Source organism: Sparus aurata, chromosome 11 (assembly GCF_900880675.1).
Source record: "Sparus aurata chromosome 11, fSpaAur1.1, whole genome shotgun sequence".
Taxonomy (NCBI): Eukaryota; Metazoa; Chordata; class Actinopteri; order Spariformes; family Sparidae; genus Sparus; species Sparus aurata.
Window position 1 is genome coordinate 1250893 of NC_044197.1, and position 24346 is coordinate 1275238.

Genomic DNA, 24346 nt, shown 5'->3' on the forward strand with positions numbered 1-24346 from the left:
TCTTAGGGAGCACTCCTGGTCTCCATGGGAATGTTAAGTGGGGAAAAGGGGAACTAAAATCCTCGGACTATACTGAGGAACTGAAGACTTTTAGAGGCAGAACTGGGAGGGAGTGCTGGACAAGGTGAAAGTCAAGTTGTCTAGATAGAAATGTTCGCTCCCCCTGCTGTCCTACAGGGGAAGATCTCTGATAATCAATAACCTGATTGCCTCATCTCTGTGGCACAGACTCATTGTTTGAACCACCAGGACTTGTGAAAGAGATGCAGCGACTCCTCCTGATCTTTTCTTGGTCTGGTTTCTGGTTTATTTTGTAAATAATTTCAATTCTAGACGTTATTCCACTTTGGTTTAAATCAGTTTTTCTTTCAAGGAAATATGTTCCTGTATAAGAGTTACCAAATTAAACTGTTTATTTAAAACAAACTCTTCAGAAAATGATTCTGAAATCTCAGACATATAAAATAAAGCCTCATCAGGACTCTCAAACGTTTCAAGTTTAATGTTGGCGGCAAACAAAACAAGATTATTTAATGTTCACAATGTTTATTTATTAGCATTCATATTTATCACAGCTGGGACACAGATTAACAAACTTTCTATGAATACAATCAGTTGCATGTGGTGGTGATATTCAGGTTATAAGACACATCTTAACATGATCAATGAGAGAGTTTCATTCATTAATAGTCCAAAGATTACCGCAAAGCAAGTTTCATACAGAGATATTATAATACAGTCCAAAAGAAAAACAAAGCAACCCAACAGAGTATGAGCTGATCAACATCTACGAGAATGACTCAGGTTATTAAAGTGAAACTCTCGCCAAAATGCATCCTAGGCATTTATTGTGAATGTATATGAGTCAAATCTTCATGTAAAAGCATAATTACGATGAAAGAGGCACTTTTAAGATTTACTGTATTTTTGTTTTCAGGTCAAACTCATTTTCAATGGGAGTGCTACGGGCACTTTTACGCTAGCATCTAAATCTCAATTTTTAAACAGTAAGAAGTCTCGACACAACATGAAACTTTGCTCGTAGTATCACCAGGGTCTCTACACATGAACACGAGCATTGACAACATTGTTTGTGTACACAGAGTTTACTAAAAAGAAGGTTTTTGAACAACTCACGTTAGCAGTAGCTTGTTCCGCTAGCTATGGTCATGGCAGCCCAGACATACTCGGGGATCGACGCGTCTGGGTGGAGTGTATGAGGTTCAGTTGAGCTATGTGTAGAGACCCTGGTGATACTATGAGCAAAGTTTCATGTTGTGTCACACCTTCTTAGTGGCGACCGTGGCTCAGGTGGTAGGGCGGGTTTGCCTATGTTCCAATGGTCGGTGGTTTGATCCTCGCCCGACCATTGGGCAAGACACTTCACCCACCTTGCCTTGTGTGAATGTGTATGACTGCTGTATGTTTGAGGTGGTTGGAGGGCCCGTAGGTGCTGAATGGCAGCCACACTTTTGTCTGTCTTCCCCAGGGCAGTTGTGGCTACTGTTGTAGTTTAGTTGGTTGAATGAATGGAACCTGGAACTCTGTAAGAGCGCTTTGGGTGACTTGAAAAGCGCCATTCCAATCCATTATTATTAAAATCAAATCTTATTTTCTATCACGCTGTGATCAGTTTCTCACTTCCATTTCAACTTTATTTTGCTCAAGTTTTCCAAATGTGTTATCAAACTTTCTATGTACAGATTTCTTTAGGTGATGCAACACCTACATTTCTGGTTCTGGCAGGTTTTCCAGAAACTCCTCTACTTCTCTCCTCATCTGGTGCCAGTTTCTGTCTCTAATCTTCTCCAGATTCATGATGCTGTTCTGACGAAAGATGGATTGTATCGGTATCTCTGCTGCCCTCATGTGATATTTTACTGATCTGCGGCTATCTTTCTGTACAAAGAATAGATATTTTGCAAACTTGTTGTAAACCAGCTGTTTGTCTGCAGGATCCAGATCACTCTCTAGCACCTCCTGGTAAATCTGCTCAGCTTTAGCCTGGCTGTGATTTGTCATTCCATATAACCTTGCAAGGTCCATTCTCTTCATAAAAGAAGACTGAGGGTAAAGAGAAATCAGCTCCTCATGCAGACTGATCGCTCTGTCTATTGTGCTTTGTTTTGGGTAACTGCCCCTTGAAGTAATGATCCATTTGTAGCAGAATGCAGCACAGCTCTTCAGAAAACGCACATCTGGATAATTTTTCAGAGCCTCCTCTGCCAAATCAATTGCCTCATCAACAGAAACATAATCAATGCAAACCCATAGCAAAGCTTTCATACCGCTGTAGCTGCTGACTGGATTCTTCAGAATCTTTGTAGCTAACTCTCGAGCTTCATCTTCAACTCTTTCTCCTTTCTTTGCACATTCCTGAAGGTATTGAGCAGCGAGGTACAAGTTCTCTGGATCTTCTTCCTTTGCAATTCTCATTTTCTCCAACATGTCAGCATCCAGTCCTGTGTTGCTTGGTGTTAGGAAACGACACAACACTAAGACATGGCTGGTTTTCCACTCCACCATGTCCGGCTGCATCCTGATGGCTCTCTGGAAGTAATCTGCAGCCAGCTGCTTCTTGTCTGCGCTGAACTTCATCAGGGTCCAGGCTTTCTCAGCGTAGATCTCTGGATGGAGCTCGTCCTGGGATGGAGATGGGTATTTATTCATCAGGGCGTCGACCTTTGACAGGTAAGCCTGACTCTCTGCTTGTTCTCCCAGGTGGTGGTGCAGCCAAGCCAGGTTCCCGTAGTTCACCACTAACCAGGGACCCTCATCTGAGTCTGCTCTTCTTGTCTGGCAGAAGGCCTCTGCAGCCTTGTTGAACAAACTCTGGGCATCCTGGGTGAACCCCAGCTTGTATTGAACGTACCCCCGCAGGTTGTAAATGTGACCCAGCCAGCTGTTTCCCTCCTCGGTGCCGATGTCCTCCAGCTGGTCCCTGAGACGGAAGAGTTTGGACCGGCTGGGGTCCAGATCCCAGGTGAAGTGGCACTGCAGGGCCTCCAGTTTGGACTCCAGTGATGTTTGACTGATGGAGAATAAAAATACAGATCATCAGTCGGCTTCAACAACAGACTGAAGTGTGCTGTGTGTGGAGAAACTCTGTTCATCTCATGTGGAGGAAGAATAGAAACTGGATACAAACATTGAAAGGAGACATTTATCTCAGGACATGAACAAGTGAACATGTGTCTCAGATTATAGGTTGATATCTCAACATGTTCATATGTGTTGGGACCCACAGATGAAGTCATTCATTGTGGATTTCAAAATGGACTCTGAACTGAACTCAGTGTCCCAGAATTCACCATTCTTCACAGTAACCATTCTTGGAGCTACTATTGGTAAGGGTGACAGAACCCCCTCTGACCAGATAGTCAAAACTCCACGAATTAATTGTTCTTTGTCTCTCACTCTTCGCCCTCCCCCACAGGGCTGCCTGCATTCAAGATCTCTTCTAATTCGACATTAGTCAAATGCTGCTTCACACAGACTAAGGATCTCTGCATGCTACTTACCATCCTCTCTAACCTGGCATCATGTTTCACACACACACACACGCACTCACGCACACACACACACGCACACACACACACACACACACACACACACACACACACACACACACACACACACTCATACACACACACCTGTATATATGATTGTGTGTTTTCATCTTTGTGTTGAATGAAAGACCTTTGAACCGTCTTGCTGTCTATTTAATCTTATACAAGAGTGAATGTTGCCGACCTCTACACAGTCAAGAACTCCAAAATCCTTCAACCATTACTAGCTGTTATGGTAAATTTTGGTTGTAGTTATTGAGTTAATTATTAATCAGAGTTATAAACTGTTTAGTAACTTTTTATGGGACCGATTTAGTACATTTCCTCATGTTTTCAAGGGTGGTGCCCCGAGGTGATCTAATGTAAATTGTATCATATTATTTATCATAATTATTAATTATCCCTGATAATCATTAATCATTATTCATAGCCAAATTTAAACTAAAACTCCCTTTTAATTTTGCAAAAACACTACCGAATTGTGCCTCATGCAATGCACATCCCAACATAATGGTGCCCCGTGTGAGTAACCCAAGGTCCAACATACAGAATGTAACTTCATGTCACGTAACAATGAAACACGGTACAAAACTTCACCTAAACACACAGATTATTGTTGATAATGTTTTTAAGAGTCACGTTTACTAATTACACAATGAGAACAAAAACAACAGGACCTCAGCACAGAAAAGAAAGAGTCAGTAAGGAAATGAAAACATCATCAGTGATCTATTGAATCCGTAATGTTTTTTGTCTCTGGAACATTAAATACATCATAATCATACTGACTATTTTCTCCTCCTGTGATATGAAACTCACCTCATCGTTCAGCTGTTTCCTCGACAGAAGCTCTCTGATAAAACTCTCGATGCTGCTTCTGCTTCGGAAGCGCCAACGTCTGCTTGGCTGTAAAATGATGTGATGCCGTCGAGCTGCAGCTTTAAAGGCTCCAGAGTGGAGCAGATTTCTGCAGGCGGGGCATTCAAAGGTCCAAGGTTCATTTATTTGTCATCTTACAACCCAGGACTGCACAAGGAACTGAAATTCTTATGTGTTTACACATAATCAGACAACATGTGGCCTGCAGTTAGAGTACTGTCAGAGTGATATGAGTACTTTAAAGGAAAAAAAAAAAAATTGTAAACTTGTAAACTCAGTTCTCCTCTCCTCCTCCTGATGATATAAAGTCCTCCTCTCCTCCTCCTGTTGATATAAAGTCGTCCTCTCCTCCTCCTGATGATATAAAGTCATCCTTTCCTCCTGTGTCGTAGTCCACAGAACAGTTCTGGAGCTTCACAGTTAAACAGAGTTGCAGCATTCTGCTGAACACCTAAAGTATAACAGAGAAACAACCAAAGAAACATCAGATGTCTCCACGCAGCTTGTCTGTAACGTCTCCTCAGATCAGTTTGTGATCTCAGGTCTTCTGCAGACTGTGATTACAGCAGACAAGCTGTGTGGACACATCTGATGTTTGCTTGGTTGTTTTCTCCACCAGCTACTTCAGTAACTGCTGTTCCATCAGTTTGGACGGGAGGAGATAACGACTGAATTAACATTTACAGGATGGACGTTTTCTTTAAACTGAAAATGATTTGATAAAGTATTTTTAGGAAGTGTCATGATGTGACGTGACCCTGTTTTCCAGTGACAGACCCACCCTGCTGAGTGTGAATAAAGGGTGTCAGAAAAGTTGAGATCTATACACTACTGCCTTACACAGTATACAACTATTAGTATAATGGACATTATACAAAATGATTTCTGCAATATATTGAAGCTCTGCTATGATTACAATAAAAGTATAAGTAGGCTACTAACTTTGCTGTAATTACAGTAAAAGAACATGTAATATTTAGGTGTGATTTAAATGAATGTATTGAAGTTTATAAGCTTAATGAAGGTAATGTTAAATCAGTAGAGTAGCTGTGCTGAGTTGAGGAATTGATACAAGACTGTTTGGTTGACAAGAGGATGTGTCACACCTCAGTCATTGTCACAGAATTGTTAGCCATCATCCCAGGATTTATAAGCCACTGAGCAGAGAGACATCTGAAAAATGTCCTAACAAGGACATAAACCAAGCCACTGTCTGAAGCAAGAGAGTATATAAACCAAGAGGACAGACTAAAGAGCGTTCTTCCACTTGCTGCAGCCTTGGATCAACACAGGAAACGGAGTATGTGAGCAGCCTAAACATCACAGAAAGGACTTCAAGAAATCTACCACAGAAATTGAGATGGAAATAAGAGCGCAACAGACAAACATTTTTGCCAACGTGCTGTGGATTACAGTTTGGATATCAGAGTACTTTTGTTCACTTATGCACTTGAAGAATCTTTGACAAATAGCAGTTATGATCAAATCAAATCAAATCAATTTTATTTATATAGCCCAAAATCACAATCACATTGCCTCAGTGGGCTTTACAATCTGTACAGTGAACAACATCCTCTGTCCTCAGACCCTCGATTCGAGTGAGGAAAAACTTCACATGTTGATGGAACAAAAAAACGTTTAACAGTGTAAAAAAAACAATGGAAGAAACCTCAGGAAGAGCCACAGAGGAGGATCCCTCTTCCAGGACGGACAGACATGCAATAGATGTTGCGTGTACAGAAAAGAGCAACAATTCACAGTTTACAAGTTACATCAACAGAAGATCTGATACAAGTTATGCAACATTAGTGGAACCAGGAGACGACCGAGCAGGACGAGGCATCACCAAGTGGAGCCCGAGCCAGACGACCTCCTGTCCACCATGTTGACCTGGAAGAGGGCAGGCCACTCAAGATAATTAGTAATAGACAGAGAGAGGCATCAAGGTTAACATAAATATCGATATATGGAGATAGTGAAGCAGAGGAGAGCAATGATCCAGCAGAGCCCGGGGTGTGATGATCCAGATCAGTCAAGGCAGCTGGAGCCCGGAAACAGTAGATGGTCCCGGGGGCCGTGGTCCATCAGAAGGGAGCCTGAAAGAAAGAGGGGAGAAGGAGAAAGAGAAGGAGGAGAGAGAAGAGGAGGGGAGGAGAAAGCTATAGAGAGTGACACAGCTTGCAGCTTGTGGGAACAGAAAACAAAAACAAAGGTTAGAGAAATGCAGTATTTATCAGAAAAAACAGATTGTTTCTCGTCGGCAGCACAGTGTAACTCTAGTAGTATAGGAACTCATTGAGACTGACACCGACCCACTGAAGAAGCTTACAATTGATATCAGGGCTAATTAAAGGCTAAATCGAAGAAGTGAGTTTTGAGTTTAGATTTAAAGGCGTCAACAGAGACAGATTGTCTGATGTCAGCTGGGAGGGTATTCCAGAGGAAAGGAGCCCGATAGGAAAAAGCCCTGCAGCCAGCTGACTTCTTTTTGATCCTGGGAACCATCTGGAGCCCTGAATTTTGAGACCGTAATGCCCGAGTTGGAATATATGGTTTAATGAGATCTGACATGTACAACGGGGCAAGGCCGTGTACAGTTTTGTATGTCATCAGCAGCACCTTAAAGTCTGATCTTAGATGTACTGGGAGCCAGTGCAGAGATGCTAAGATTGGTGTAATATGATCAAATTTTCTTGTACGTGTTAAGACTCTGGCTGCAGCATTCTGAACCATTTGAAGACTTTTGGTGCTCTCGCGTGGAAGACCTGAAAATAAGGCATTGCAGTAATCCAGCCTAGATGAAACAAAGGCATGAATCAGGATCTCTGCGTCCGCGGTGGACAGGAAGGACCTAATTTTAGCTATATTGCGCAGGTGGTAGAAGGCGATCTTGGTAATTACTTTGATGTGCTGATCAAAGGAGAGTGTAGAATCAAAAGTAACACCTAGATTCTTGACAGTTGAGCTTTGAGAAATAACACAGTTGTCGAGAGTTACAGTCACCTGGTCAACATGGGGTCTCTGTCTGGCGGGGGCGATGACCAGCATCTCAGTTTTTTCCAAATTTAGGAGCAGGAAGTTTTCTGACATCCACTTCTTCACTGCATATAGGCAGGTCTCTAGCTTCGTGATTTGCAATTTGTCATCAGCTTTTAAGGGCACATACAGCTGAGTGTCGTCCGCATAGCAGTGGAAATGTATTCCATGGCTCCGAATAATTTGGCCGAGAGATGAAATATATCTTCAGGTGAGGGCTTGACAATTGTTCCTATATTTCGTTTTACTCCATCGATGGTGATATGTCGTGGTTTCTCTCTTGTGACAAATATTATCATAAGTCGCTTTGGACAAAAGCATCTGCTAAATGTACTAAATGTAAATGTAAATGTAAATTGAGAGACCTCGGGCGGGGATGTGATTTGCCTCAAGGACTTGGACTTTCAGCAGGAAGGGAAAAGCAACACACGGAAGCACCTGACCCTCTCCATCTCACCTACATTGTAGTATTTTAACCAGGCCTCAGCTCTTTTAGATTAATTTGTTATATACAGTATCGTGATTTTATCAGTAAGGATTTTTGATAATGATCGATAGTAGATGAAATAAGCATTAAGCTGTATGTTTTGCCTTTGCTAAAATACAACATAATATAGTTAAAGTAAAAGTTGTGGACATTGATTTTATGTCTCTTTGATGGAAATAAAAGTTGGGTGTTAAGTGTGCAAAATATCTTAAAGGTTCTTAAAGGTTACTCTAGCCAACCAAATTGAATGAGTCCCTTGGGTTTACCAAAAGCCCCTAAAATTCAACCTAGCACCATACCTAGTGCTGAGATCATTTAGAGGAGAGCTGCCATAACGGGCATGGCTGGTGGCTGTATCTGACTCAAGGGCTATTCATGTCAGGTGCCAAACCAGAGGAAGCAGGGTAGACATTCGGACTCAGGCAGTGAGAAGCTAGGTGAGTCTCCTCACTACCAGCTTGAGCAATCCCTGTTTGAAATCTCACTTTTAATGCAACCTCTTGTAGGTTTAGGAACCTAACCCTTTATAACGGAGAGCTGGTCCAGTGCCTCCTGGACAGGGGTAAACTCGGGATCTAACATATGGCGCCCAACGTGAAAAAAAACCCCAGCGGAGAGCCAGCCGCTGTTCGTGTGAGACAATCCAAGAAAGGCATCCAACGGGGAAGGTTCCTGCGAACGCCAGTGATAAAGAGATCCGCTGAGGCAAGGAGGATCTCCAGGTGACCAGCCAGAGTGAGCTGAGTCACCAGATCCACTGAAGCCTGCAAGAAGTGGGCGGGGTAGAATAGCCCAGAAGTCTGCCGATCATCCCTGACTCGACGCGCTAAGAGAGGCTTTGAGAGGCTTTGAGAGGCAGGTGAATCGAAACGACAAAAGAGACGACATGGCTGACGGACATCAGCCACACGAAGAATCGGACCCAGAGGCATTGGACTTGGTCGAGGAAGGGGTCGAGGGAGCCGGACCAACAGGAGCAACCCACAGGCTCCCTGCAGAGTAATCCTGAGGGGAGATGGGGTCAACACCTGGGAATCAGCAGTCATCCACCATCTCAAGTGGTGTAACCCCAGCAAGGACCAAGATGCATTTGAGGGAGAGGTGGAACAAGCATATTCATTGGAACAACTCCTGGGTGACCAGGTGGTGGCAGTTCTCGGGTGGCAGTTCCTGCGCTTCTAAAGAAAAAGATAGCCGAGTTGCGGCTGAACATGGACCTGAACGTGGTGCACCAGAAAGCGCACATGAAGGAAGGAGCTCACTGCCGATGAAACTTTGGAGTGGACCACCTTGTGCAGCTGACTAAAATCGTCTTTGTTGAGCTCGAGGAGTCGGACGAATCACCCAAAGGAAGGGTGGTCCCAAAAGTGTCTGTGCAGGGAGTGATGAAGGCCGTACATGCATTGTTAGGCCATGCAGGCACCCTTCCCACACGGTAGGAGTTGGAAAAGCAGCAGCTCTGGATTCCGGGAAGGCAAGTTCGCCGTATTCTCAAAGTATGTGGGAAATACAAAGCAGGGCGCCGAGGACAACAGGTGGATGGCTTAAACATAAAAAGCACCGTCCCCTGGGGATCAGTCTGCATGGATATGGCTGGCCCCCTGAGACTGACAGGGAAGAAAAGCGAGAAATACCTCCTGTGCTAGTAGATTCAATGTCAGGATATGTGGTTGTCAAACCAATCTGTGACGCTAAAGGCAGCAGTGTCGTTAGTATGCTTGACCATGTCTGCAGCAACCTTTGGGTGGCCAAGGTGCTGCAAACAGACAATAGTTCTCACTTCTGCAATGCCCAGGTGGACCGATGGTGTCAACATGAGAGAGTAATGAGAATCTACTCGCTGCTTTACACCTGCCAAGCTGATGGGAAAGTAGAACGAACCATCGGGCTGGTAAAGAACTGGTTGTGCAAGAATGCCAATTCCAAAGAATGTAGTATGCAGGCACTGGAGGTTGGATGAGCCCTGAATGACAGACGTCATGCCAAGAGACCCCCCACAGCGGAGGGACTGAATCAACAACTAATGATTTATGTCATTCGAAGTGGGGTGGGGAACTGGAGATAAGAGGACAGCTCCTGACCTGAAAGTCCCATTTCAAGTTGGACAGTGGGGGTGGATCAAGGCACGTGACCATCCAACCAGTACAGCAGTAAAATAAAAGTATGAATTATCCAACATTGTACAGCAGATACTGGATAGTAATACAGTACTTTTAAAGAAGAAAGGAATCCAGGGAGTGGAGCAGGTTACGCCTAGAAGAAGACCAGCAACCGGAAATGGCCAACAGCACACAGTACCTGCCACCCTACACCAGACTGGCCACTGTATACGGGGTGGTCACCATAAGAAGAACAACCTCAGGACTCTGGACAGGTAGAGCCCTGAAGAAATCAGACTTTGCAAAAAAAGGGATTCCTGTAAGGCTTGTAAATTACAGGTGCACTGTGGTGCAATCAATGCTATTTGGATAGCTTTGCTGTTCATTCAGCAAAAGGCTTTTTTTGCCACAGGAAGGTGCCAGACATGCCAACAGTGTCCAATGCTCTAAGCCTTGACTAAGATGCCACTGCAAAAGTGATTTGGAATTCTGCAGCAGTCGGACGAGACCTCCACCCAGTGATTGAAATTCACGCCAAAGGCACCTACTACCCAGTATACATAAAGTATTACCTATTACCCAGTATACATTAAGCATGAAGCATATGCTTCATGCTTAAAATCCAACGGTCTCTATGAACAGGCTCATGCACAGATAGATAGGTGTTAATTGTGATATTATTTTTCAACTAACATAATAAGGAAAACATTAACTTGCATCAACAAAAAATGGGCACATTATCATTATCAGTATTTTTCGTGGATGAAGCATCTTGCCAGTTTTGGGCTCAGCTGGCTGTCTTTGGGTTTGGCAGGTGTTTGCTATGTGTTTGGTGTGTGTTTGGTGTGTGTATCGGCTGTGCAATGTGTCTGTGAAATCTTTTGATGGTTGCACCCAGACACACACCTCTCTCCAAAACCACATGAATGCTTTCTTGAATGTTATGCCGGCTGGTTTCACAAGGATACTTTATTCTTTAGAAACATCAAAAAGTAAAATCAACAAAAACTGTAATCTTAAAATAATACTGCATACACTGAAAACTGAATTTGACTCTGTACTGGGTTAAATTGAGGGCTGACCAGTTTCTGTCCTGGTCGCCTACAGCTGCCTGTAGGATTCAACTCTTAAGCGGGAAAAAAAGGGGGAACTACAATCCTCGGACTATACTGAGGAACTGAGGACTTTCAGAGGCAGAACTGGGAGGGAGTGCTGGACAAGGTGAAAGTCCATCCATCCATTCATCCATTTTCGTCCGCTTATCCGGGGCCGGGTCGCGGGGGCAGCTGCCTGAGCAGGGACACCCAGACTTCCCTTTCCCCGGACACTGCCTCCAGCTCTTCCGGGAGGATCCCAAGGCGTTCCCAGGCCAGCTGAGTGACATAGTCACACCAGCATGTCCTGGATCTTCCTCGGGGTCTCCTCCCGGCGGGACATGCCAGGAACACCTCCCGAGGGAGGCGTCCCGGGGGCATCCGAAACAGATGCCCGAGCCACGGGTTGTCTAAATAGAAATGTGTGCTCCCCCTGCTGTCCTACAGGGGAAGATCTCTGATGATCAATAACCTGACTGCCTCATCTCTGTGGCACAGACTCACTGTTTGAACCACCAGGACTTGTGAAAGAGATGCAGTGACTCCTCCTGATCTTTCTTGGTCTGGTTTCTGGTTTATTTTTAATTTTAGATGTTGAAGCACTTTCGTTTAAATCAGTTTTTCTTTCAAGGAAATATATTCCTGTAAAAAAGTTACCAAATTAAACTTCAATTCAAATAAACTCATTGGAAAATGATTCTGAAATCTCAGACATATAAAGTACAGTTTAACTTGGCAACAAACAAAACAAGAGTTCTTAGTGTATATAATGTTTATTTATTAGCGTTCATATTTATCACAGCTGGGACACAGATTAACAAACTTTCTATGAATATAATCAGTTGCATCTGGTGATAATATTCAGATTATAAGACACATCTTAACATGATCAATGAGAGAGTTTCATTCATTAATACTCCAAAGATTACAGCAAAGCAAGTTTCATACAGAGATATTATGATCCTTAAACACAGTCCAAAGTTATGTTACGTGTAGCCCTCTCACTCAACTCTGTTTCATGAGTTTCATAAATACCCAATTTATGTATCAGACTGGTGAGAGCTGCTAAATGTATAATTTGGGATGTTTTACAATAATTAACACACCTTGAAAATGTCTATAACTAACTATAGTGTTATTGAGCATTAATTTTCCCATGCAGTTAACTTTAACTGTAACTAAAGCTCTTATTCAATATAAACATCAGCATGAAAACAGTTTTAATGTCTAAACCTTGTGGCTCGTATCATTTTGAATCACCTCATATTCAAGAAACACAAACATCAGAAACCTTTAAGATATTAATACCCCGGGTTGTTGTAGTGTTTTTAGAAACCCATGTTGAACCTGCAGGTCAGGATACTCACACCTGAACCACAGAAAAGCGATCCAGCAACTTCCTCATAATCTCTCCCAGAGGCAGCTACGTGACCAGAGACCCGTCCTGAGGCCCGGTCCATTTGTTATCATTCACCACATTAACAATACAAATATTAACAGCAGCAATACATTTATAGGCCCACATCAAAACACTCTACCATCTGAAATACATGTAATAAACCCCTATAAACAAATCAGCAGGATGCTACATATGTTATTGTTTCTACAACTATTTATGTGATTTATTTTGTGTTTGTAACTCTGAAGACATTCAGCCACACCTGGGAAACTAAAGCTGATCACGTCAGGAGGTCAAAGTGAAATTAAACATCGTTACATAATATTTGGACAAAAATTTGGTGAACAAAGTCTGCTGTTATTATTTATGTTGACTGAAGTCAAACCTTACTGTCTATCATGCTGTGATCAGTGGCTCACTTTTACTTTAACTTTATTTTGCTCAAGTTTTCCAAAATTCTATGTACAGATTTCTTTAGGTGATGCAACACCTACATTTCTGGCTCTGGCAGGTTTCTCAGAAACTCCTCTATTGCTCTACTCGTCTGGTGCCACTTTTTGTCTCTAATCTTCTCCAGATTCATGATGCTGTTCTGACGAAAGAAGGATTGTATCAGTATCTCTGCTGACCTCATGTGATATTTTATCGACCTGTGACGATCATGTAGATCAAAGAATTGATAGTTTGCGAACCTGTTGTAAACCAGCTGTTTGTCTGCAGGTTCCAGATCACTCTCAAGCACCTCCTGGTAAATCTGCTCAGCTTTAGCCTGGCTGTGATTTGACATTCCATATAACCTTGCAAGGTCCATTCTCTTCATAAAAGAAGACTGAGGGTAAAGAGAAATCAGCTCCTCATGGAGACTGATCGCTCTGTCTATTGTGCTTTGTTTTGGGTAACTGTCCCTGGAAGTAATGATCCATTTGTAGCAGAATGCAACACAGCTCTTCAGAAAACGCACATCTGGATGACGTCTCAGAGCCTCCTCTGCCAAATCAATGGCCTCATCAACAGATACATATTTAAAATATACCCATAGCAAAGGTTTAAAACCGCTGAAGCTGCTGACTGGATTCTTCAGAATCTTTGTAGCTAACTCTCGAGCTTCATCTTCAACTCTTTCTCCTTTCTCTGCACATTCCTGAAGGTACTGAGCAGCGAGGTAGAAGTTTTCTGGATCTTCTTCCTTTGCAATTCTCATTTTCTCCAACATGTCAGTATCCAGTCCTGTATTGGCTGGCGTTAGGAAACGATACAACAATAAGACATGGCTGGTTTTCCACTCCACCATGTCCGGCTGCATCCTGATGGCTCTCTGGAAGTAATCTGCAGCCAGCTGCTTCTTGTCTTTGCTGAACTTCATCAGGGTCCAGGCTTTCTCAGCGTAGATCTCTGGATGGAGCTCGTCCTGGGATGGAGATGGGTATTTATTCATCAGGGCGTCGACCTTTGACAGGTAAGCCTGACTCTCTGCTTGTTCTCCCAGGTGGTGGTGCAGCCAAGCCAGGTTCCCGTAGTTCACCACTAACCAGGGACCCTCATCTGAGTCTGCTCTTCTTGTCTGGCAGAAGGCCTCTGCAGCCTTGTTGAACAAACTCTGGGCATCTTGGGTGAACCCCAGCTTGTGTTGAACGTACCCCCGCAGGTTGTAAATGTGACCCAGCCAGCTGTTTCCCTCCTCGGTGCCAATGTCCTCCAGCTGGTACCTGATATGGAAGAGTTTGGACCTGCTGGGCTCCCCCAGATCCCAGGTGAAGTGGCACTGCAGGGCCTCCAGTTTGGACTCCAGTGATGTTTGACTGATGGAGAATAAAAATACAGATCATCAGTCGGCTTCAACAACAGACTGAAGTTCCTTCCTTCACATGAGATGAACAGACTTTCTCCACACATACTGAAGTATGTGTGGAGAAAGTCTGTTCATCTCATGTGAAGGAAGGAATATATACAAGATGTAGTGTTTGTTTGTTTATGTGGATCTCTTTTAGCCCAGTTGGGATATTCTTCCAAGAGTCCATAGCATAAAAACATTACAGAATACAATTCAAACACAATACAGTATAACTGAAACATAACACAATATTGAACAGACACAAACCAAAAAACTACATACAGTACAACACATTAATGGCATTATACACACAAAACAAAACTTATACAGATATTACATTACAAGCTATACCCTCAATCACAGTCATACAGTTACAATAAAAGAGTTCAAATACTTCTTAAAAAATACCCCTAATGTTTTGTTTAAAATGTCTTTTTCTGGTAAATTCCTAATGAGATCAAGTAAACCATTCCACAGCTTCACAGCCCGAAAACAAAACATCCTTTTACCAGTTACAAGTCTAGTCCTGGGTGAAACATAATCACTTGTGCTAGCTGCTCTTGTGCTGACTAAATGTCTGTCTTTTACCTCCTGGAATCTGCTTATCAACAGTTTTGGCTTCTTTTAAACATGTGAGTTACACAATAATTTAAGAACATTTCTAGCTATTATATCCCTGATATACGACCACACTAGTTTTTTGTGTCACTCTTCAATAGGAGTATTATTTGGACATCTAAGAATAATTCTTGCAGCCTTATTTTGTGCAGCCTGGAGTCTACTTATTTCTCCCACTCCAGCATTACCCCAAACAGCAGCACAATAATTCACCTGACTCACAATTAAAGTGTGGGTCACTTGTCTTAATATTTTTGTGGGTAAATATTTGGCTATTCTACCAACCAGCTTCTTACGTAGATTAGATATGTGTGGTGTCCAAGACAGATGACTATCGAGTTGAACACCTAACAGTCTAGTCTCATCTATTTGTTGTTGTTGTTGTTATCATTGTACCATTTGTCATGAGCTGTAAACAGCGCAGAGTTTGCTTCTTCCTCACAGAACCTATAAGCATTACTTTTCTTGACATCCAGCACAAGTTTGTTCATATCAACCCAATCCTTAATTGTTTCCAGATCTTGCTGTAGTGATGTCTGTATGTCTACACATGAATACCCCGGTACATACACAGTGATATCATCCACAAAAATTGTCATTTTTTATCGGACTAGAGCATATGAACTATCGTTTGTATACAACAGATAAAGGAGAGACCCAAGACAACTGCCTTGAGTCATTAGTTTCCATATATGACCAAATCTGAGCACTGATGATGCTTTCCAGTATTTTACTCGGTGCAGGTAAAAGACTAATGGGCTGACTGGTTCTTTACTATTCTTTGGAACTGGACATAGCTTAGCTTTCTTCCATACTCTAGTGAAGTGACCAGTGTCAATTGACCAATTATACAAATACCTCAAAGTAGCAGCGATCTGAGGTGCAACATACCTCAATAACCTGTCGTCCATTAAATCCTAGCCTGCAGCTTTCTCATCAGGAAGTGACTTCAGCAATTTCATAACCTCCTCAGTTGTTAGAAAGGAAAGGGATAAAGAGCACATTTTATTTAGCATGATGTTGTTGTCAATCAGATTATTGAGAGTATCTTTAGAACTGGAAAAATCTGTCATTGTTCCTAGTCTGTTAATTGTGTTTCCAAAATCAGCAGCATAATGATTGACAACATCAACAGGCTGTGATCACTCTTCCATTCTCCTCAACAAATGATGGATCCTGTAGAACATTTGTTCCCAACAATCCTCTGACTGCATTCCATGTTTTTTTTTTTGAGTCATTTCCACACTTTTTTCTACACTTTCATTTTACGCCTTTTCACTGTGATTTGATTTCAGTGCATAATTGCCTAATTTTCTATAGATCTGTTGGTCAGATTCTAAATTTGATTTAAAAAATGTAGCTTTTGCCTCATTTATTTCCATAAAAACTTTGTTAAGTTCATTATCTATCCATGGAGCAGAACAAGCTTTAACAGTCCATTTCCTATTGAAGCATGCCAATTCATCACTTCAGTTAAGAGTTCAGTAAAACATTCAGAGGCATGATCTAAATGTTCCTCTAAAAAATATTAATTCCCAGGGACATGCAGCCAAATCCCTCTTAAATTTCTCACAATTAAATCTTTTCAAACTCCTCTTTACTATTATTCTAGGTGGTCTCTTTGGAATCTTAGATATTCTGGTTATGGATATAATATTGTGGTCAGACCAACCAACAGGAAGCACACACGCACCTGAACACTGTTGTGGCACACTGGTAAAAATCAGATCAATGCATGTCTCAGTACGTATGCCATTCCTTATAGAACATCTTGTTGCATTCCTAATCATCTGTTTCATATTACACCCCTCTGTAAACCTCAATAATTTAGTTTTATTGCTATTCTTGTTATCACACCAATTTATATTCAGATCACCCATAAAAAACACTTCCTTCTTATCATTAGTTGCATTATCTAGACTAGAACATACGTCATCTGAATAGTTCACATTTGAGCAAGGAGGTCGATATGCACATCCAGTTATTAGAGGTTTTTGATAAGGTAGATGTATCTGTACCCATACAGCCACCAGATGATTCATTGTTAGATCATCTCTCTTTTTAAAAGGCAGATGATTTTGAATATACATTGCCACACCTCCACCATTCTGATTCCTATCCTTTCCTATAAAATTATACTCATCCACATGGACTTGCCCATCGGTGATAGAGCAATCTAGATGTGACTCCATGATGGCTAGAACATGAATATTATTGATTTTGAACATGTTCTAATTTATTTTATTTGGTAAACTACACACATTTATGTGGGCAATATGTAATCCCTGCTTCGGTAGTTTTAAATTCACAGAACCAATTTGAATGGTTGAATTTGCCATAGTGTAACGACCTGCATCAGATATCCATCAAGCTCAGAATAACCAGGGAGTTGTTTTGGGGTCAGGATACAGTTGGTTATTTATGTACAATTTGTCTGTCACTAAAGTGACGCGATCATTCTGAAGTCTTTGTTCTTTCATTATGGGATAGAGTGCTTTCCTCCTGTTGATGATTTCATGGGGAAATTGGTCATTTACTCCAAACTTTGTGCCTTTAAGTTGTTTTCCTCGACTTTTCACAAGCTCCTTATGTTTAAAATGTTCAAAATTGGCAACAATGGCTCTTGGTCTCTCCTTCAATACTTTACCCATTCTGTGGACTCGGGAGAAGGTGACATCTTTTACCACTTCACTTGGCAGTTTCAGCTGTTCGGTCATGAAGGTCTTCACAACAGTTTCACAATCAACACTGTCCTCCTCGGCAATTCCTGAGAAAACCCAGTTGTTCCTCATAGAATGACACTGTTGATCAAGCAGGGCTTCTGACAGGCGCTTGTTCTCCTCAATCACATTCACCCTGCTCTCCAAATCCTGCACAGATTTCTTTAGGTTCCTGTTGTCATTCAGCAGTTCATCAATTTGCCCCTGACTGTATTCAAGGCTAGCTTTAAGATGATTCAAGTCTTTCATCATAACCTCCAACACATTCAGTTTAGCAAGTCTATCATTAATTATAACTGCTCCCAAAGTTCTTCCTTTTAGTACAGATAAGCCACACTCGGACTGATGTTTGACCAGTTTTTATTTTCTGCCTTTAATTGGCAAACATCGTGAAAAACTGAAATAAAATCACAAACAGAAGCTATTATTAGTACCAGAATGAGAATTAAATATGGAGGACTAAAAGTGCCACAATTAAATAAATAAATACACCATTAAATCATTAATTAAATGTGTCATTAATTCATTAAAATATCAATTCATTTGATGTTAAAAAAAACAACATATAATTATTTCACTATGTAATTAATTATTTCATGGTCCTGTGTTGCAGTGCTTCATGAATTTATTTTATCTGTCAAACACACTCATCAAAGTCGATGGGCGGTTCCTAACACCTGATTGGTTACCCTGCACATCAAGTCAAGGCAAATTGATTCCAGATAATGGATTGATGCAATCAAACAGAACTTTATTGGCAACGCTGTGGAAGGCTCGGTCCCCTGCTAGCCCCACTGTTGATACAGAGTGCGAGGTGCAGGATGTAGCATCCCCCGGCTGAATGATGGTCAGACTCTCTAACTGATGGTCCAAAGTGTTTATTACAGGAACCTTGTACACTCTCGAACACACCTTCAAACACCTCATCTCCGTTCCTCTGTACCGACAGGATAGCTGAGCTAATGCTAATTAGCTTTCCCGCTAGCTCAAACATGCTATATCAAACTGTACAAATCTGTAAAAGTTACAATCTGAATTAAACATTAAACATGTCATGAAGCGATATGACAACAAACCCTGTGCCCTTTATCAGCCAGGTACTAAGTAAATCATTTTCATCACGTTCAGCAAAGACCATGCAGGCACACTTCCAACACGCTGACACACACGATTCACAAGAACACGGATGTTTTCAGGTCACAGAGAGACGCTTTCAAAATAAATTCATGAAGCACTGCAACACAGGACCATGAAATAATTAATTAAATAGTGAAATAATTATATATGTTTTTTTAATACATAAAATGAATAGGTATTTTAATGAATTATTGACACATTTAATTCCAATTTTAAATGATTTAATTTATTTAATTAATGATACATTTGATTAATTATTTAATGGTGTATTTTTTTATTTAATTATGGCACTTTCAGTCCTCCATGATTACAAACACAAATATTATTGGTGTAAAATAAAATACAACCACATACCGTGTGCTCCTTCTGTCCAAAAAACTTAAGAGTGGTTACCATCGTTTTTTGAGGTTGCACTGCTACCCTTCAGTACCAACTCTTTACTGTACGTAGCCTCAAACCAAACACACACTCTTTCTCTCTAATTGGTAATTGAGCGTGTGAACACAGCACGCTGCCCACTCAGTCCTGTTCACTGGCTTGGCCAGTCAGTGTCACCACAAACAAAGGAACCAATATACATTTTTAAAATACCATTTACAATATAAAAGGGAAAAAAAAACAAAGGCAATAAAGACATTTAGATGTGTTGAGAGCACTTTTACTGCCACTGCTACATTAATTGACTTCAGGAGGCCGATCTCAACCTCCATGACCCCATCAGCTTCATCCTCATCACTTACTTCTTCAGAGCGTGATCTTTTACGCCCTGATCTTTGAGGAGTTGATTTGGTGGCATCAGCTGCAACAGCTTGCCACTTTATTTAAATGTTTTTTGTAAGGAGCACTGAATGGTCAGGAAGGAAGTGTGGGATAATATAATCATAGTAAGTAGTCATGGGTTGATAATAATTGTTGTGTTATTTAAAAGAAGAATCACGTGTGAAGAAATCATAATGGATGGTGGAAATATGTATGATTCTGCACCAGCTGATTGAATGTGTACTCATCAGTTGAATCACTGAATTGTAAAATCTACAAGTGTAAAAATGTAACCAAAGACACGAGAAAAGGATCATGCAATCAAACACTGTGTTACTTTTAAAGCACCTTTATTGTTTTAAGAGAAATGCAGTCAGGAAGGCAGTGGAGTGTGTCAAAGGGAGTTCAAACCGTATCCCAGCTGAGGAGGGATGTTGGCGTAGGTGGGCACGTTTAACCTCATGCAGGGAAACTCCTAAATCAGCAGAATTTGATTGATAAAACAAAGGAAGGAGCAAGGATTGGATAAACCATGGGGCCCATCCCCCATCATATATATTTTGTGTTCAGTATTCGGGTCTCTTTTTCATGGGCTGTTGTCTGTGGGATCCCATGTTTTAGTTGACGATAAATGAAACATTACTGCACTCAGCTTTTGAGGACTCCTGGAGATTATTTCTGTTTTTTTATTGGTGAATTCTTTGAAACTCTGAAAAACCTTCTTGAACAAAAAAGATGAAGAAGTTGAGACACGACAGATGGAAGGAAGGAAGGAACAAGGTAAGGAAGGGAGCAATTGAGTAAGCCTAGATGGCAAGGAAATAGGAAATAGGGTGGGGTTGTTGTGTGTGGCCATGACTCACTCACTCAGACATTCAATCACTGTGCTGTGCCTAAAACCCCCAATGTGTTAAATACCTTTTTCTTTCAGTAATCTTTGATTTAGTTGTTATTTATTTTGGCCTGGAGATGGCCGGCAGTCCTACTTTTTCGTTTAGTTTTTAGTTTATAATTTGGTTTTGTCAGGCAGGGAGGGGGGCCAGCTTCAGCGTCCCTTTAGGGTGTGGCCTGGTCCCCCGAGTTTGGCAGGCATCTCCAGGTCCCTTTTGGTTTGCTGACTTCTTTATTTTGGTAAAGTATTTATATTGCATTTCAATGTCCTTCCTTTATGTTGAGGTCTCCAATTTGAGCCACGGCTTAATTTATTTAATTGTTTGGAGGCCGTAACAGGAGGGGAGGAAAGAAGAAAAATGGAGTAATGGTCAGGTAGAAGATAAAGAAGGTTGTAAAGAACACTGACATTGAAATAAGCAAAGAAGGGGAGAATGAAGAAATGATGGAAGGAGAGACAAAATGAATGTTTAAAGAAATATGAACAAAAGAGGAAGATATAAAACACCTAAAACCACATTTAATTGAAACCAACCATCCTGGATAAATTAAACACCACCAGGATCACAGTTCACAGAAAAAGAAGGGAGAAAGGAGGAATGAATATATCGTCAGTGACTGGTTGGTTCCAGGAGTCAAAACTAAAACATGAAATGCATCATAATGATGTGAAAGCAGCAGCAGTCACTCACCTCATCATTCAGCTGTTTCCTCCACACAGTAGCTCTCTGATTATTGATTTGGGGTTCGCTGACACGATCTGATGTCCAACTTCCTCTTGACTGTAACTGTTGAGCTGCTGTCGAGCAGTTTGAACAACCACAGAAGAGTTTTACAGGAGGGGCCGTTTCCAAGAGAGCGAGGACGGCGAACTGACACGAATTCGCCCTGAGTTTCGTTTCCTCGGAATAAAAACTTTAAACCTGCAGCCACAGATCTGCCCAAGTCCCCCTGACTGCACAGAACCTGCGGAAGACTAAAAGTGCCAAAATTAAATACATTAAATACACCATTAATTAATGAATTTTTTAATTAATTAAATGTGTCATTAATGAATTCAAATTGGAATGTAATGTGCCATTAATTAATTAAAATAACAATGGATTTCATGTAAAAAGCATATATAATAATTCACTATTTAGTTAAGTATTTCATGGTCCTGTGTTCCATCGGCTCATGAATTTATTTTATCTGTCAAAGTCAGTGGGCGGGGCTGATGCGAATTTAGTCTAATCCATTGCTTTGGTCTGAAGTCTTGAAACCGAAAGAAGAAGAAAAAGTCTTTTAAAACATGGCGGCTACATTGATGGAGGATCCCCATTAACTTTTTGACATTTTGTCCTGCAGCTCGCACGCTGTATCAACATCACGGCTCGCAGGGGACCTAGCCTTCCCCTTGATTTTTAGCGGTTGCCAATAAAGTTTTGTTTGATTGCATCAAACCATTATCTGGAATCAATTTGCCTTGACTTGATGTGCAAAGTAACCAATCAGGAGTTAGGATCCGCCCACCAACTTTGATGGGTGAGTTTACAGATAAAATAAATTCATGAAGCGCTGCAACACAGGACCATGAAATAATTAATAAAATAGTGAAATAATCATATATGTTTTTTTTTTTTTTTTTTTTAACATAAAAAGGAATTGGTATTTTAATTAATTAATGACATATTTGATTAATTATTTAATGGTGTATTTGTTTATTTAATTATGGCACTTTTAGTCCTCCATATAAACATGACTCGCTGCATTAAATGTGACAAGATTCACAGTATTTCTGTCATCTTGACGTCAGAAATGCTGAATATTATATATAATATAATAAATACTCATATAAAATAAAAGAAGCAATAAAATGTAACTAAAAAAGAGGTGTGTTTTATTCGTCTGTTGGTTTGGAGCCACTGAATCACATGACGTGGAAGCTACTGATTTTTAAAAAAAAAAAGCCATTATTTTATCTTAGCAATCAAACTAAGTGTGCTACATGAAATCAGGTAAGTATTTTATTTTTTTTATCATTATAATTTTCACTAATTTAATGAAGTCAGCCGGAAGAAAAATTGTTTTTGTGTAAATCAAATAAATAATAATCTATTGTTGGTCCATAAATGAGCCTCCAGCGCAGCGCGAGATTCTGGAGGCAGCTGACCGTCATCCTGCTGCCGACACCGGGTGACACTGAGGGAGAGACGCCGCTGGGTGTCCCTGGATGTCTGTCCAGTGTCCAACATGAAACTAACTTCACCTCATATAAACTCTGTATGGTGGTGAATGGAGAGAGACAAATAACGTTCTGATCCAAAACTTTAAAACATCACCTCCTCTGTGAACATTTCATTCATCAAGATTCAGAGAGACAAGAAAGCGAAAGGGAAGAATCAGAAAAAGGAAAAGTGAATCTGAGTATTGAGCAGTTTGAACACAGCCACACCGACCGGACTGCAAACCTGCAGCCACAGTTCTGTCCGTCAAACTGAGAGCAACAGAAACACGACTTGTTACACTTCGGACTTCATTCTTCTCTTGAGATGATTCACAATTAGTGGTAGTTTTGTTTTTGTCTTGCAGCGATGGCTCACTGGACGTTTTCATAGTTTGACTTTAATGCAGCTGTCATGTGAGTAATTTTGAACATCAGGCAGCTGATACCTGGAAGCGATGAGCAGTCTGTGGCTGTCTGCAGAGTCACTCAGTGCGTTTACATGACACTCAAGAAAACCAAATTACTGTGTTAGTCCGACTATGAACGGATCTTTAATTTGCATGTATACACCTTAGTCTGACTAAAATCGGACCGGATCGGATTTCTCATAGTTGAATTACACCACGTTGAATATTCGATTGATAGTCTCATTACTCCTGCATGTATACGTTTCCAGCGGATCGGAACGGATTTTGCGTTCTACGCAGGCGCGAGATTTTTCCCCGGGGCCGTGAGCCGGAAGTAGACGGGCGGCGGCGGCGGCTTTCCTCCGAAATCACCGCAAGAAAGAGAGAAAGAGCGCCAGAGTGCCCCTAGTTTGCGTAATTATCATGTACACAATATACGAAGTGTACAAAGATGTAGCTTCGTCTCGCTCTTCGTACGCCATCTTTCTTGAATGCCGAGGCAGTTGGTGACGTAAAGAGGTCAGCCGGAGGTGCGCCGTTAACACTAGTGTGTGATTACACAATGACGTACGTCATATGCTGGGGTCGCTGCCTACTACAAACGTAACACGCGATTTCCCACACATGTCGGGGTTCTCCCCAGACGGTGGAACAACGGTGCTGCGCCGCTATACCGCTAGGTCAGCGCCGCTATACTCCGCGGTTGACGGTGACGAGCGTCCGTCCGTCTGTCCCCCGGTTGACGGCGATGAGCGTCCGTCCGTTCCCCGGCCCACGGAGTTGACGACCGTCCGCGTACGCCCCCCCCCCCCACGACTGACGTTGACGTGTGTCCGCGCCCCCCCCCGGACTGACGGTGCGCCGCTCCACTGAAAATTTCTGGGGAGAACCCTGCATGTAATAACTATACGTTTGCAGGGATTCATTACGTTTGTGCGGACGTGAAAATCTTTATGTAGTAACTTCCCACGAATGTAATAATACAATGAATAATGGTCGTTGTTGTTTGTTTGTTTGCCGATACACCTACTAATACTACTGACCGTGGGTGCAAAATCCAGGTGCTGACTCTCTGCTCCACCATCACACAATGGATGCCTCGTCCGCTCTCACTCTCCTTTTTAATTGTTTTGTGGCATATAAATATCTAGTTTAAACAGATTCATTTCTCTGCATGAGCCAAATGTTTCTTGTTAATGAGGATCATCTCTCTG

The 24346-nt window shown here is 41.6% G+C and overlaps 1 protein-coding gene across 2 annotated transcripts; it reads right to left on the bottom strand.

Annotated features, from left to right (window-relative positions):
* Nucleotides 1–1688: 1688 nt before the first annotated feature.
* LOC115591653 (interferon-induced protein with tetratricopeptide repeats 1B-like) lies at nt 1689–21496 on the bottom strand. 2 transcript variants are annotated; one of them, XM_030433826.1, is made up of 2 exons: nt 21212–21496; nt 1689–3031 (listed from the first exon to the last, which is right to left on the bottom strand). In XM_030433826.1, the coding sequence occupies exons 1-2, from the start codon at nt 21217–21219 to the stop codon at nt 1726–1728; spliced, it is 1314 nt and encodes a 437-aa protein (XP_030289686.1). In that variant the 5' UTR covers nt 21220–21496; the 3' UTR covers nt 1689–1725. The 2 variants fall into 2 exon arrangements, with proteins under 2 accessions (XP_030289686.1, XP_030289685.1); XM_030433825.1 differs by lacking the exon at nt 1689–3031 and adding an exon at nt 11922–14362 and having other exon boundaries at nt 21212–21492.
* Nucleotides 21497–24346: the final 2850 nt, after the last annotated feature.